At 34.3% G+C, this 14453-nt stretch overlaps 1 protein-coding gene across 1 annotated transcript; it reads right to left on the reverse strand.

The window, feature by feature from the left end:
* Positions 1 to 2419: 2419 nt before the first annotated feature.
* Positions 2420 to 4770, reverse strand: LOC138128835 (uncharacterized). Its single transcript, XM_069045037.1, has 7 exons — positions 4503 to 4770; positions 4260 to 4453; positions 3679 to 4199; positions 3522 to 3621; positions 3352 to 3462; positions 3147 to 3299; positions 2420 to 3089 (listed from the first exon to the last, which is right to left on the reverse strand). Exons 1-7 carry the CDS (start codon positions 4525 to 4527, stop codon positions 3024 to 3026), a joined length of 1170 nt encoding a protein of 389 aa, XP_068901138.1. The 5' UTR covers positions 4528 to 4770; the 3' UTR covers positions 2420 to 3023.
* Positions 4771 to 14453: the final 9683 nt, after the last annotated feature.

Below are 14453 nucleotides of genomic sequence, written 5' to 3' on the forward strand. Positions count from 1 at the left end.
CGTCATTTCATTAATCGTACTAACTTAAGAAAAAATTTCCTTATCAAGTCCGTCGGGTTTTTATATTCACGAACGATTATCAATCCGTGAGTGACCTCGCCAGGAATTGTGTATCGCGCTCACCGAACATTTTTTTGCGCGTGGTTCTTCACCGGAGAAAAACATCTTAACTTCAATTTTTTTTTTGGAGCGAAGGAAGACTTGGAGGACCTTTCCGCTTATGCGGGCGGCGTAGCCGAATAGCGACGTTACGTAGGATCAGTCGGCCTTCCTCCTTCGCTAAAGAAGGGATTTTTTTTTACTGTTTCGCCGGTACTCGTTCGTTGAATATCTGGGACCCGGAGGACCCTCCGAGGAGTTAGGGTTATTCAATTTTGTACACGCCATAGGGCTAGTCAGGCTTCGTAGTTGTTCTTTTTCATTATATCATTATTTTCATTGTTGACATCTGAATAAACGATTAGTTGGAAGATTGTGTATCATTTCCCGTACTCCGGGCTGTTCTCACCAATTTTTCAGCTTCAGTCGGCGTTTCTCGTGGTTCGCATTGTAAACCGAGTCGAAGCCACGACTTGTTCGTTATACCCCTGAACATTCCGGATTTGTAACCGGTAACAGGGTTGCCCAGTTTCGGGAGCGTAATTTATAACGTAACAGTACCTACTTGAAAATTAAATTTGCAAGTGTTACCAGCGATGCATTTTTAACGTTTTAAAATCGGTAAAAAAAAACAGCATACAATGTCCTTCTAAAAATATTTAAAGAGTTAGGGAAGTTAAACTCGATGACTATGACCGAGGCGTTAAAATTTCTACTAAATTCACACTGGCTTTTTTAAAAAATAAAACTGAGACCATTAACATATTAAACCAACTACTGACTACAACCCCCAATAAGTCTGCTAAAATATTGCCACCAACAGATAATGCTTTTGGTTAACATGTGCTAAGGTATTAACATTAAAAAATAATTATTATTATGTACATACTTCACTCAAATTTTAGATGCATTGATCAATTACGTATATCGTTGTGTAGTCATGTATAGTTTGTCCAGCGAGAGATTGGTTGACATAAAATTCATTAAATTCTACGTAGAGCAAGAAGTAGCTAACGCACGTAAAATTTGAAATATATCCTTCAAGCAGTTTATAACATTTTTGTCATGAACGTATGCTCTAATTAATGTATTCTAGTGCGTTTTGTAGTGTTGGGTTGATTTAATACAATTTAAAATCTCCCAATCTAAACAAGGGCATTTTACAACGTGTTTTAGCTACAATGGATCCCATACCTAATGACATTAGAAAACTGATGAACATTTTTTGCATAGACCAATGATGCCAAAATAATAAATGCATGTGCATGAAGGAAGGCTTAAAATGCTGCAGATTGTTCTTGCAAAAAATGTCACAACAATGTTTCTTGTTTAGGTATATGAGAATGAAGATGACGAAGAGAACATTTAAAATAGATAAATTTTAGCAAAAATACAAAAAATTTACCTACTCAAAATTTTACAATTATTGTTTTTAGACTGCTACAATCCCTACATCGATAGACGACTAAATACGCGTGCTGGGTTATATCTGCCTGCCAGGAGCCGCCCGGCGCGTTCACTCGTCGAAAAAAAAATTATTTTCTCAAAAAGTATACGGGCTACTGACTTAATTCTTTTTTAAAAACTTTTACAATATCTTAGTTACATTTGACTCGCTACATGTGTATCGAAATTTTCAACATTTCACATAGGTCCCAGCAGAGTGAAGTTTACGATGCGCATTTTTGATTAATCTAAATTTATTAATTATTTTTTTCAAAACTATCGATACTTGCGAAATTTCCGATTCACTATTGGAAGCGCTGTACTTTTTACTACAAATATACAGACAATCATAATTATAGCTTCAATGGTTGAATTAACACAACGTTAAATGTTACGAGAAACGTAGTTTTTCGGACTACACCTCAACTACGTATAAAGGCCGTTTTCAAAGTTCGCTCCTATTAAAAAAAGTTTTAGATGGCCATTCCTTATGCCCCAAAATGTCCTCTACAAGATAGTATAGGTCTCATTTAGTTATACCTTGGAATCACCTACCCTCAGAAATAAGCGAGCTAGATATGTAATTTTACTCCACTATTAGGACATCTTTACGGACAAGCCATAAACCATTGTAAGATTCTATCGCCTTATTTTATAATGAGACCTAAATATACGGTGCCAAATATTAGCTTCAAACAGAAAAACATCGGCTTGGAAACCATGGTGCCTGTGTGGCGTAGCGTTAACTAATTTATTTCGAATGTTGACAGTGTGGAAAAGCATGTGAGCTGTCAAGTATCTGCTAGACCAGATAGAGGAGCATGTTAAAGAAGTTTTGAAATGAAAGAAGACTGAGAAGTTTGACAGTTTATTGGTTTGACAATTCTGTGTGGCTTGAATTTGTAATTCTTAATATTAGTCTACAATTAAAGAAGTTCAAAACATATTTTTTTATTACTAACGTGCACTCCAACCCAATAAAGGTGTAGATCTTATAAAATAATAGCAAGTTAGTAAATTACAAAAATTAGGCTATACGTGTAGCAATGCTTAACAGGAACTTTGAATAAATATCTTTTATCTACGACCATTAAATAATACGTTTATTATTTACGTAACTATAGATATATTATGCTAGTCATAAATTACACCCGTGACTTATAAGTCACTTGTGATTTATCATAAGTTACAGATCTTATACGTTTATTATTTACGTAACTGTAGATACATTATGCTAGTCATAAATTACACGCGTGACTTATTATTAGCTCGTCAAATAATATACACATGACATATTTTCAATAAGAAGTGTTTTGACACTGTTAAAAAATTATGCACCACTGTTGTTATTCTCGCGCAGTGGTACATACATTAACATAACTATCTCATTACTGAATTATTGAATTATTCAACATATTTTTAAAGTACATACAACTATCCAGAAATAACAATTCGACAATATGACGTAACTGGATCTTTCAAGATCGAGCGGCTTTTTGAAAGTTGTAGAAAACAAGAGCATAACTACAAGCTGTACGAAACATCTGTAAAAACATAAATTTTACAAATTAGCGCAGATTTACCTATAAATATTTCCTTACTGCAATTGCCATTTTATAGTCCAAAACTATTCCAGCGAAAGTGATCGCAAACGGTTTTAAGCAATTTGTCATGAAAATGTGTAAAACCGTCTTGTTTCTCTTATTCCAATTGTACCAGGAACATTTCGACAAAGTGTCAAAATTGCAACTACTCTGAAAATATTTCAATTAAGGTTGTTAAAGAAAGCCTCGATGTTTTATTCACCTCATCGATTAACATCTGCCCAGCGTGAGAAAAAGTGGCAACAACAACAACGTTAAAGATAGTCCCGAAACATAACCGAATCTTCAAAATGTTGCTCGCGTCTGCATAAATCTGAAACATTAGCAATCATCCTAATCTGTTGTCTAGTTCTCTAACTAAATGAAACGCACATAAGATACGAAGTACAAGGCAGAAATACAAATTAGGACACCTAAAAGCAAAAAAAATGCGATCACAGATCTCACCATTTCCACTAGTTCCTTTGTTAACCTACAAACATAATTTTTGCAAAGATTTAACTATCTAGAATTTGTGTTGTCACTCAACCTTGTTATCACAACATGATGATCGATACAAAAACACAACTTTTTGAATGTTTCGTTCTCGTGTCGGACACGTTGTTCAAACGTCAATTCCTCAAGAACGGTCTTGTCATCACAAATTTGCAAAATGTGTTGATTGATCAAAAACATTTGCAAGTACAACTGCAATATGGTGTAAAACAAGCTTGCACAGTGACGAACTGATGTGTAAATAATAAAAGGTGCAAAAGAAAATGTCATATAGTATAAAATATTTGAACTTGACCCGAAATATCGGTCAAAAACGTATTCAGCTAGCAACCATTCTCTGTGACTGCCAAAAACTGGTAACAAGACAATGCTCCAAGCAGCTGAAATTGCGTAAATAAGATAGGTGAAGCGATTAATTTGTGAAGCATTCTTCAAAATCAAAAGACGTGCTTGAGGGCCAGCGCTGTCGATGGACCAAAACAGCCGTTTCTGTTCGCTGACCAAATGATGAGCCCTTTTTTCAAGAACCATGGAGATAAACATCGTTGTCGTCATCTGTAGTGGCAATTGTACAACGGAAAGATGCAATGAAGCAGATTAAAAATTTGTACTTACGTAGATGTAAACGATCATTGACGGTGAATATCTTATAACCAAATCTTTGTTGAAATTCTCTATAAAATAATGAAAACAGAGCAACATACCACAGCAACTAACTAAGCTCAAACAAGCATTTAAAATCTTAGTAAAGTTGTGGTAACCGAACTCATAAAATACTTTTTTCAATCCCACAAAGGGATCATCTGACTCTGGAATTTATCATCTCTAATGAATAACTAAGTTTTGTGAAAAACTTACCATCGAAAGGAGTTACTCGATTCATCTTTCTGATTCAGTAAAATACGACGAATCTTCCCACAAATAATTTTGCCAGGATGGTAATCTCTAAAATTGCAAATTCGACAAATATTTTTCACAAGTAGCGAAATAATTGTCTAATTAGGAAATTTGAAACGTTGAATCACTGCCATGGACAGTTTACCACTGAAGTGAGTTCTTAATTCTCTTTTATACGTGAGGAAGCAACTGATTAATATTGTACATCAACAGATGTTTTTGTTTATTTTATTCTCTTTATCTTAAATGACTGCTTTAGATAGATATTAACGTCTCAATAGCACTATAATGGTGATGATGATGATGATAATGATCTACACCGATAGTACTAAATACTCGTACATGCATTTAGATATCACGTCCTTAAAATAATAATAAAATCATTAATTATGTATTGTAATCGATTGAAAAAAAACTGTGTCACCAACTGTCACTAAATTACCAAAATTGATTTTATTTGTGCTAAACGTGTATTTAATATGCAATTTAAAAAAACTCGTTTTATAAAACTTAAGAGCACTCGTCATTTACAGGCACTCCTGCCTGCTTGTCATGGAAAATACAACAACCTGAAATAGTATATTTTGATGAAATTTTAACTAAGATAAAACGGTGAAAGTTTCAGTAAAATTGGTCTTCAAACCAGGCACGACAACACCGTAACACAGTGGCCACATTTCGTCCCACACAATGAGCGATTGCCCCGTTTCTCGCATTCCGATAATGCGGCCTCTTTTAAATTGAGTTAGGTGCTGCTAATGGGCCCGTCTTAGTACTGGAGGCGTAGTATAGCTTTAAATGCTGAGATATACTGAAGTTATTATTATTAATGATAATTGAACGTCAAGAATAAAAAGAAATGCACGTTCGGATAAGAATAATCTAAAAGATACGGGTAGGTATTTTCTTCAAATTATCATCATTTTAGCTTTAGTTAACACCTAATTACTGTACCAAGTTTTATCAAAATATATTCACTATATTATGGTTGTTGCATTTTCCATGATAAGTAATATATTAAGTTTTATAAAACTCATGTTTTAATTTACCTATTATTATTGCTAGTCATTTACTCTTCATTCCCTACAATACCTATCTTCCAAATTTCACAAAAATTGGTTCATAAATAATAAAGATATAAACACCTAAAAATCTTAGGTGGGACATCTTGTATAACTATTTGAAGAATTTCTGTACACGTGCTTCTACATAAATGACATTAAATATGTCTCCCAAAGAATTTTATTTTACCTCATTTTATCATACTCGTATATATTTTTTCAATGTTTGCATTGTTGATAACCACTGAGTGGAGAGCCTGGCTCCTGTAACGGTCCAAATAGGTTCGCTAAATTAAGAATTTTAATTTTTAAAATAATTTCAAGGAAATATTTTAAAAGCAGTTCATTTTGGAGGGCAAATGCTAGCCAGTTGTAAATGTTATTTTATTGATGCCTTTGTCGGCAAAAATGGTGCCACATTCCTCAAGTGAAATCTGCTGCCCTTTCTTTGAAAATGCAGGTACGCGTCCGGTCCAAACGCAACACAGAGTAACGGATTTTCAAGGGAAAAGAAACATTGCAAAAAATTATTCGTACGACAATTTGGGGAGGCCAGTTAAAATCAGGGGATAATTAAATTAATGAATTTGATGTTAGCAGGTTTCAAATTAAGAGAACCACCAAATCAATGTTCATTAGGTTAATTTACTTTTTTTTAGCATTCTTAAATTTGTTGCATATTTGTAATCAAAGGGCGAAAATTGCAAATTAGAAACAGAGAGCTTTATCGTAGAAAATAACTACCATCGTTTGCTCTTGTAGTTAGAAAAGTAACAAAACAAAGTAAAAAGGAAGTCGGATGAAAACACAGACAATAAGGTAACAGTAAAGCGAGGTAGTCGTAGAAATCAGAGGTGTGAGTGAGAGAAAGAAAATGAAAATTACGGAATTAATTATTAATTAGAACAGTTTTGGGGAATCAAACCAATGTAGAACCATTTTTAGAAGTAGCAGGTCAACGGAATTTAGTTGCATGACATGGCACTTGCGTAACAGCGTTTCAAGCCCAATTTAGGTATCTAAATAATGTTAATTTGTTTCATTTTTAATTCTGTTTGTTTCTTGATGCTGATGTTTATTATTGTATAGAGTCAGTCATGTAATGTCCTTTTTCAGAGTTCTAATTCAACAACAAATTATGTACATTCGGTCTGGTCCTAACAAAAGTCTAAATTTAAACATTTAAATTTATGTTGGAAAATGGAAACGGTTAAATCGAAAGTTCTAGAAATATCACAAAGATGTCGCGATTGGCTAAAGTAACAAGTAAAGTCGTACCGAGCTGATTGGTCCTTTTGGGCAAGTAGGGGTTGCGAAAGTGGGGTGCGCCAAAAATGATAAAACCGAATGCGGAACGGGAAACATGGCTTTTTTGATTCACTCGGGGTTTGATCTCTAAAGTAGCCGGAGGTACGTTCGGTATCTCCAGCAGCCATTTTATGACCACGTGCTTTACATTTACAAGGTAAATTATTTTTCGAATTCTTGTACTTAAATTGTAGTCGCTGTTTAATTATTCACACATTTGTTCATTATCGTGTTAAAATAAAGATTATATTATTTTCTTTGAGCATTTGATGACCACGTGACTCTTTGGAGTCTTGAGTTAAATTCTTTATCGCGAAGTATGTGATCATCTTGCCTTTACCTTTTAATGTTGTTAAAATTAAAATGAGTTTTTACTGACATGCGCTATGACTGTAAAGTTATTTGCATGAATAAACATTATTATCATTATTATTTCCCGATTTGGGAAACGCGCTTTCGCCAAGGCAAACTATTATATAATCACTATAAAACATTTTCATTCATTATTTGTGTCTTGGAGTCTCGATTTCGGGAAGCTACCGCCAGTGTCCGTCGCACTCAATTAGCTGTGGTCCGGCGTAACAGCCCAAAATTAGCCGCGTCACCCCCAAGGGCGCCAGTGACCAAATTAGGCCAGCTGACACGTAAAGAGAGGTTCCCTTTGGCCCTGTTAGCACCTTTTTCCCTGTTATTTTCAACCACCGGAGTAGACCAGGGTGATCTATGAGATTCCAGGGCATCGCGTCGGGTTCAATTTCATTGGGGAAACAAGTCAAATCTAAATCGGATCACATAGTTTGCATCTCAAACTCGTATAATGCTGTTCGTGCCAGAAACTTCTGTATTTGCCCAGCTTAGTCATTTATTCAGGTCTCAATTCGCGGGCCGCGAGTCAAATCTACTTAAGTCAAATGTCCACCAACTTCTGTTATTAAATTCATTTATTTATTTCTACCATTTGTTGGGACCAAGCACCACCAGAAACGATTTCTTGTTCAATAAAATTTAAGTGAGGTGTGTTCAATCGTTTTAATTCTGAAAACCTTCCGAAGGTACAGCCTCTCGTTGAACCAAATTAAATTAAATTATGAACTAAACACATTTGTTTTCTCATTATTTGAGATATCGGCTAGACAAAATGGATGAGCATATTAAGGAATTTTTGAAATAAAAGTTCATTTACATGTTCAAGAATTTATTGGTTTGACAAGTCTGTGCGGCTTGAATTTGTTATCCTTAATTTTAGTCTAGGGTATTTGTGAACAACAAAAGTTCAGAACATTTTTTTTAATTACTAATGTGCACTCCAATCCATTCAAGTTGTAGATTTTATGAAACAATAACAAGTACAATTACAAAATGTATGCCATAAGTTAGTGTAGCAATGCTTAACGGGTACTTGGAATAAATATTTTTTTTCTACGACTGCACAAAACATGTCATTTTTAACATGGCTTGCTTTGCGCACTAGTGCGAGAAACAGATGTTTCGCGCATTGTTCCTGACGGTTTCGCGCACTGTTTTATATATTTGAAGAGAAAGAGCCTACGACGACCAAAACAAAATTTGTTATTTATAGAATAATAAACGTTAGTACCTACTACAATTTGTACAATTACAACAGATCTACTCTTCAAATAAGAAAACAATTTCGGAAACCTCTTTAAATTAACATCTTAGCCTTAAGCATCGAATACCTAGATCACATTGTTGACGACTTAATCGTTTTCGATTTTTCTTCCAAATATGCCAATATGGTATTTCTGTGGTATCCTTAATTTTTTTTAAATACACCATACGTTTTTTCGTAAGTTACTCATCTCGAAACCATACAGAAAACTAAATGTATTGAAGTTTAATAGAACGCGTCTCTCAAAATCGGCGGCTAATTTAAAATTTTTGTTTGTTGACAACCGCGTTGCTACGAATGCGGAAGTAAAGCTTTCTGCGTTTCAGTAGTCGCGGTAAATTTCAATGAAATTTAAATATTTCAAAAAGTTACAGTTGTAGACGAAATGTTGTTTATATTTCGTGTAGAAATTAAAAAACACGCGCATTTAATGTAAAAATAACAATTTGACAATATGACGTAACTGTATTTTTCAAGATCGAGCGGCTTTTTGAAAGTTGTAAAAAGCCAGAGCATAGCTACAAGCTGTACGAAACATCTGCAAAAACATGTGTAAAACCGTCTTGTTTCTCTTATTCCAGTTGTACCAGGAACATTTCGCCAAAGTGTCAAAACTGCAACTACTCTGAAAATATTTCAATTAATGTTGATAAAGAAAAGTGCAATTTTCTAGATACTTCGTCGATTAGGATCTGACCAGCGTAAGAAAAAGTGGCAACAACAACGCCGTTAAACATAACCGCCAAACATAACCGAATTTTTAAAATGTTGCTCGCGTCTCCATAAATCTGAAACATTAAAAATCATCTTAATTTGTTGTCTAGTTCTTTAACTAAAGGAAACGCACAGAAGATATGAAGTACAACGCAGAGATGCAACTTAGGACACCTAGAAGCAAAAAAAATGCCATCACAGATCTCACCATTTCCACTAGTTCCTTCGTTATCCTACAAACATGATTCTTGCAAAAACATAACTATCTAGAATTTGTGTTGTCACTCTACCTTGTTATGACAACATGATGATCGATACAAAAACACAACCTTTTGAATATTTCATTCTCGTGTCGGACACATTGTTCAAGTACAACTGCAGTATGGTGTAAAACAAGCTGACACAGTGACGAACTGATGTGTAAATAAAGAAAGGTGCTGAACAAAATGTTATATGGTATAAAATATTTGAACTTGACTCGAAATATCGGTCAAAAATGTATTCAGCGAGCAACCATTGTGACTACCAAAAACTGGTAACAAGGCAATGCTCCAAGCGGCTGAGATTCCGTAAATAAGATAGGTGAAACGATTAATTTGCGAAGCATTCTTCAAAATCAAAAGACGTGCTTGAGGGCCAGCGCTGTCGATGGACCAAAACAAACGTTTCTGTTCGCTGACCAAATAATGAGCCCTTTTTTCAAGAACCGTGGAGATAAACATCGTTACCGTCACCTATAGTTGCAATTGTACAGAGTGAAAAATGCAATGAAACAGATTTAAATGTTTTACTTACGAAGATGTAAACGATCATTGACGGTGAATATCTTATAACCAAATCTTTGTTGAAATTCTCTATAAAATAATGGAAACAGAGCAACACACCACAGCCATGAGCTAAGCACATACAAGCGTTCAAAATTTTTGTAAACTTGTGGTAGCCGAACTCATAACATACTTTTCTCAATCCCACAAAGGGATCATCAGACTCTGGAATTTATAATCTCTAATGAATAACTAAGCGTTTTTAAAAACTTACCATCGAAGGGAGTTACTCGATTCATCTTTCTGATTCAATAAAATACAACGAATACTGGAACAAATAATTTTGCCTGGAAACTGGAAATTCAACAAAGATTTTTCCCAAGTAGCGAAATAATTGTCTAACTAGGTAAGTTGAAACCTTGAACCACTGTCATGGACACCTTACCACTGAAGCGAGTCCTTTCCTTGATTTTCTTTTTATTTTATGAAGGGACTGCTTAATATTCTACACAAATCATTTATTTTAATCTTTTTCTCTTTATCTAAAATGACTGCTTTGTATGGATATTAACGTATCATAAACAATATAATGATGATGATAATGATCTTCACCGATAGTAGTAAATACTCGTACATGCATATATCGCTTTCTTAAAATAATAATAAAATTATTTATCATGTATTCCAATCGATTGGCTAAAATACTGTAACGTTTCGACTTCCTTGACTTTTCCTCGATGATTTTTTTTTCCTCCCTCGTTTGGTGTATTGTTGGTTGCCGCATTCCCTCAGATAAAATTTTGCGGAAAAATACGAAACAAAAACAATGAGAAAGAAATATTTATGGATCCTACGTTGTGTATTATTTTCCATTTTTTTTTAATTAGGCTCTAATGAGAGGCCGTACCTTTGGACGGTTTTCAAAGATGAAATTAAAACGATTGCGCACACTTCACTTAAATTTTATTTAACAAATAATCGAGTATGGTGGCGTTTGGTCCCAACAAATGATAGAAATAAATAAATGACTTTAATAACAGAAGTTGGTGGAAATTTGACCAAATGAAATTTGACTCGCGGCCCTCGAATTGAGATCTGACTCATGAATAAATGACTAAGCTGGGCAAATATAGGAGTTTATGGCGCGAACAGCATTATACGAGTTGGAGATGCGAACTATGTGATCCGATTTAGATTTCAATTACCCCAATTAAATTGAACCCGACGCGATGCCCTGGAATCTCATAGATCACCCCGGTCTACTCCGGTGGTCGAAAATAAAAGGGAAAAAAGGGTTCTAACAGGGCCAAAGGGTACCTCTCTTCACGTGTCAGCTGGCCTAGTTTGGTCACTGTCCCGTTTACGGGTGACATGGCGGTTTGTGCACTTATGCCGGACCACAGCTAATTGAGTGCGACGGACACTGGCGGTAGCTTCCCGAACTCGAGAATCCAAGACATAAATAATGAATGGAAATGTTTTATAATAATTGCATAATGGTTCCCCTTGACAAGAGCACGTTTCCTCAATCGGTAAATGCAAGAAGATCACATACTTCGCTATAAGGGATTTAATTCAAGATTCTAAAGAGTCACGTGGTCATCAAAAGCTCCAAGAAAATAATATCATCTTTACGTTAGAACGATAAAGAACTAAATGCTGTTGGGCTAATTAAATCGCGGCTGCAAATAATGTACAAAAATTAGAGGAATAATTTACCTTGTAAATGTAAAGAACGTGGTCACAAAATGGCTGCTGGAAGTACTGAACGTACCTCCGGCTACTTTGGAGATCAAACCCCGAGTGAATCCAAAAGCCTTGTTTCCCGTCCCGCAATCGGTTTTATCATTTCTGGCGCACCCCACTTTCGCAACCCCTACTTGACCAACGTGACCAATCAGCTCGGTTCTACTTTACGCCGATCGCGACGCCTTTTCGAAATCTCTAAAACTTTTGAAATTACAGTTTACGTTTTTCCACCATTATTTTAAATGTAAATTTAGACTTTTGTTAGGACCAGACCGTATATACATAATTTGTTGTTGAATTAGAACTCTGAAAAAGAACACTAAATTACTGACTCTATACAATAATAAAAATCAGCATCAAGAAACAAACACAATTAAAATGGGACAAACCGAATTAACAGGAACACTGAATTACCGACTCTATACAATAATAAAAATCAGCACCAAGAATTAAACAGAATTTAAATGAAACAAACATAATTAAAATGCAACAAACATAATTAAAATAAAACAAACACAATTAAAATGAAACAAACATAATTAAAATGAAACAAATTAACCTTATTTGAAACCTAAATTGGGTTTGAAACGCTGTTACGCAAGTGCCATGTCATGCAACTAAATTCCGTTGATCTGCTACTTCTAAAAATTGTTCTACATTGGTTTGATTCCCCAAAACCGTTCTAATTAATGATTACTTCGTAAATTTCATTCTCTCTCTCTCACTCACACGTCTGATTTCTACGACTACCTGGCTTTACCGTTACCCGGTCTCTGTGTTTTCTACCGACTCCCTTTCTACTTTGCTTTGTTACTTTTCTAACTAAAAGTGCAAACGATTCTAGTTCTTTTCTACGATAAAGCGCTCTGTTTTTAATTTGCAATTCTCGCCCTTTAATTACAAATATGCCACAAATTTGAGAATGCTAAAAAAGTAAATTAACCTAATGAACATTAATTTTGTTGTTCTCTCAATTTGAAACCTGCTAACATCAAATTCATTAATTCAATTATCCCCTGATTTTAACTGGACCACCCAAATTGTCGAACATGTAATTACAATAAATTTATTGCAACGCTTCCTTTCCCCTGAACACTTGTTCCCCTTGGGCTATGTTTTGCCCCGGACGCGTACCTGCATTTTTCAAAGAAAGGTTGACAGATTTCACTTGAGGAGTGTGGTGCCACTCTTGTGAACAAAGCAACAATAAAATTTACAACTGACCAGCATTTCCGTCGCAAATGAACGGTATTTAAAATATTTCGTTGAAATTATTTTTAAAATTAAAATTCTTAATTTATCGAACCTATTCGGACCGTTACAATACTAAATACATATTCCAGTTAATTTTTTGTAAAAACTCTTTTATCGTTTGCTAAATGCCCTTGGCCGTTATATTCATAAATATAAAATCTCAAACCATTGAATGATCGAACTCTACTTGCTGCGACGTAAAATTGACCGCGTGCAAAAACTGTCTGGCTCAATAAAATTCCAATTTTTTCGAATGTTTGTTTTTGAGACTTATTTATTGTCATCACAAATGTAGGTATAATTGAAAATTGAGTTCTTTGAAATTTAAATGGTAAAATAAGAATATGTTAAATTTATACGTTGACTCAAAATTCTCTAATTGCGTGCGGTTCCAGTTAAAACTTCGCGATCAATAGCATTACGATGCATAAACTTGATGCGCATTCTTGTTCCATTGACTAATGCTTCCTTTGTATTTAAGTTTGTGATCAGTAAAACGATGCAATTAATTTTCAATACTAACTTATGTCGTGGCAAACCAAATAATCTAAATAAACTCCCTCTTGAAGTAAATTTCACTTTTCAAGTTCTTTACACATCTCTCTTTGAAATGAATTATAATTTATATAAAAAACAAGTGAACGAAACTGTTTTGAAAAAAATAATTAATTTAATTTTAATTAAAAAATACTTGCGGCCATATTTTGATAGGCAACCCGGCAGAAACATATCTCTCTATTCATAATTATCTATAAAACATTTATTTTGATTAAAAAACAGATGAACGTAGAAATGTTGCAGTGGGATCTCGTACTATTAGGAAGGGACTGATTACTACTGTACTTCAACAGACATTTTCTTTATTTGATCATCTCTATCTTAAATTACTGCTTTTGATGTATACCAACGTGTCAGTAGTAATATAATGACGATGATAACGGTTTTTACCGAAATTAGTAAATATTTATGTTATTGTAAGTACATACATGCATGCATCGCCTACCTACTAATAATCGATTGGAAACAATACTAAATATTCTAGTTAATAGTCTGACTAATGTGTCTACAACTGACAAATCAATGAAAATATTAATTTTTCCTTTTATAATGTGATTATTCTTTTCTGCAAATCAACACTTTTCGAAAGATCAATTTTTGTTTAGAGCTGAAGATTTAATTGTTTTTTGACAACATTTTATTTTAATGTTCAAACTCTATGTATTACATTATTGTTTCATCCAGCTCCAAGAGTGAGCGAGCAACTAGAAGACTCACAGAGAAGGTGTACGTTAGCTTCAGTAAGAATTTGCCAAATTTTAATTCTTTCCATTTACAAGTTTGTGATGCTGATGATTCATGTCGGCAACTTATGATGTTATTCTCGAACGAAAGAATAGAGTTCTTGCACCAGAGTAATAGTAAGAAAGGGTCT

Source organism: Tenebrio molitor, chromosome 4 (assembly GCF_963966145.1).
Source record: "Tenebrio molitor chromosome 4, icTenMoli1.1, whole genome shotgun sequence".
Taxonomy (NCBI): Eukaryota; Metazoa; Arthropoda; class Insecta; order Coleoptera; family Tenebrionidae; genus Tenebrio; species Tenebrio molitor.

Coding starts and splice junctions, on each gene's coding strand:
- LOC138128835 (XM_069045037.1), bottom strand. CDS start 4,527: ATGAATCGAGTAACTCCTTTCGATG. Junction 3,463..3,521: donor CCTTGTACTTCGTATCTTAT/GTGCGTTTCATT, acceptor CTAATGTTTCAG/ATTTATGCAGACGCGAGCAA. Junction 3,300..3,351: donor GGCAGATGTTAATCGATGAG/GTGAATAAAACA, acceptor AAATATTTTCAG/AGTAGTTGCAATTTTGACAC.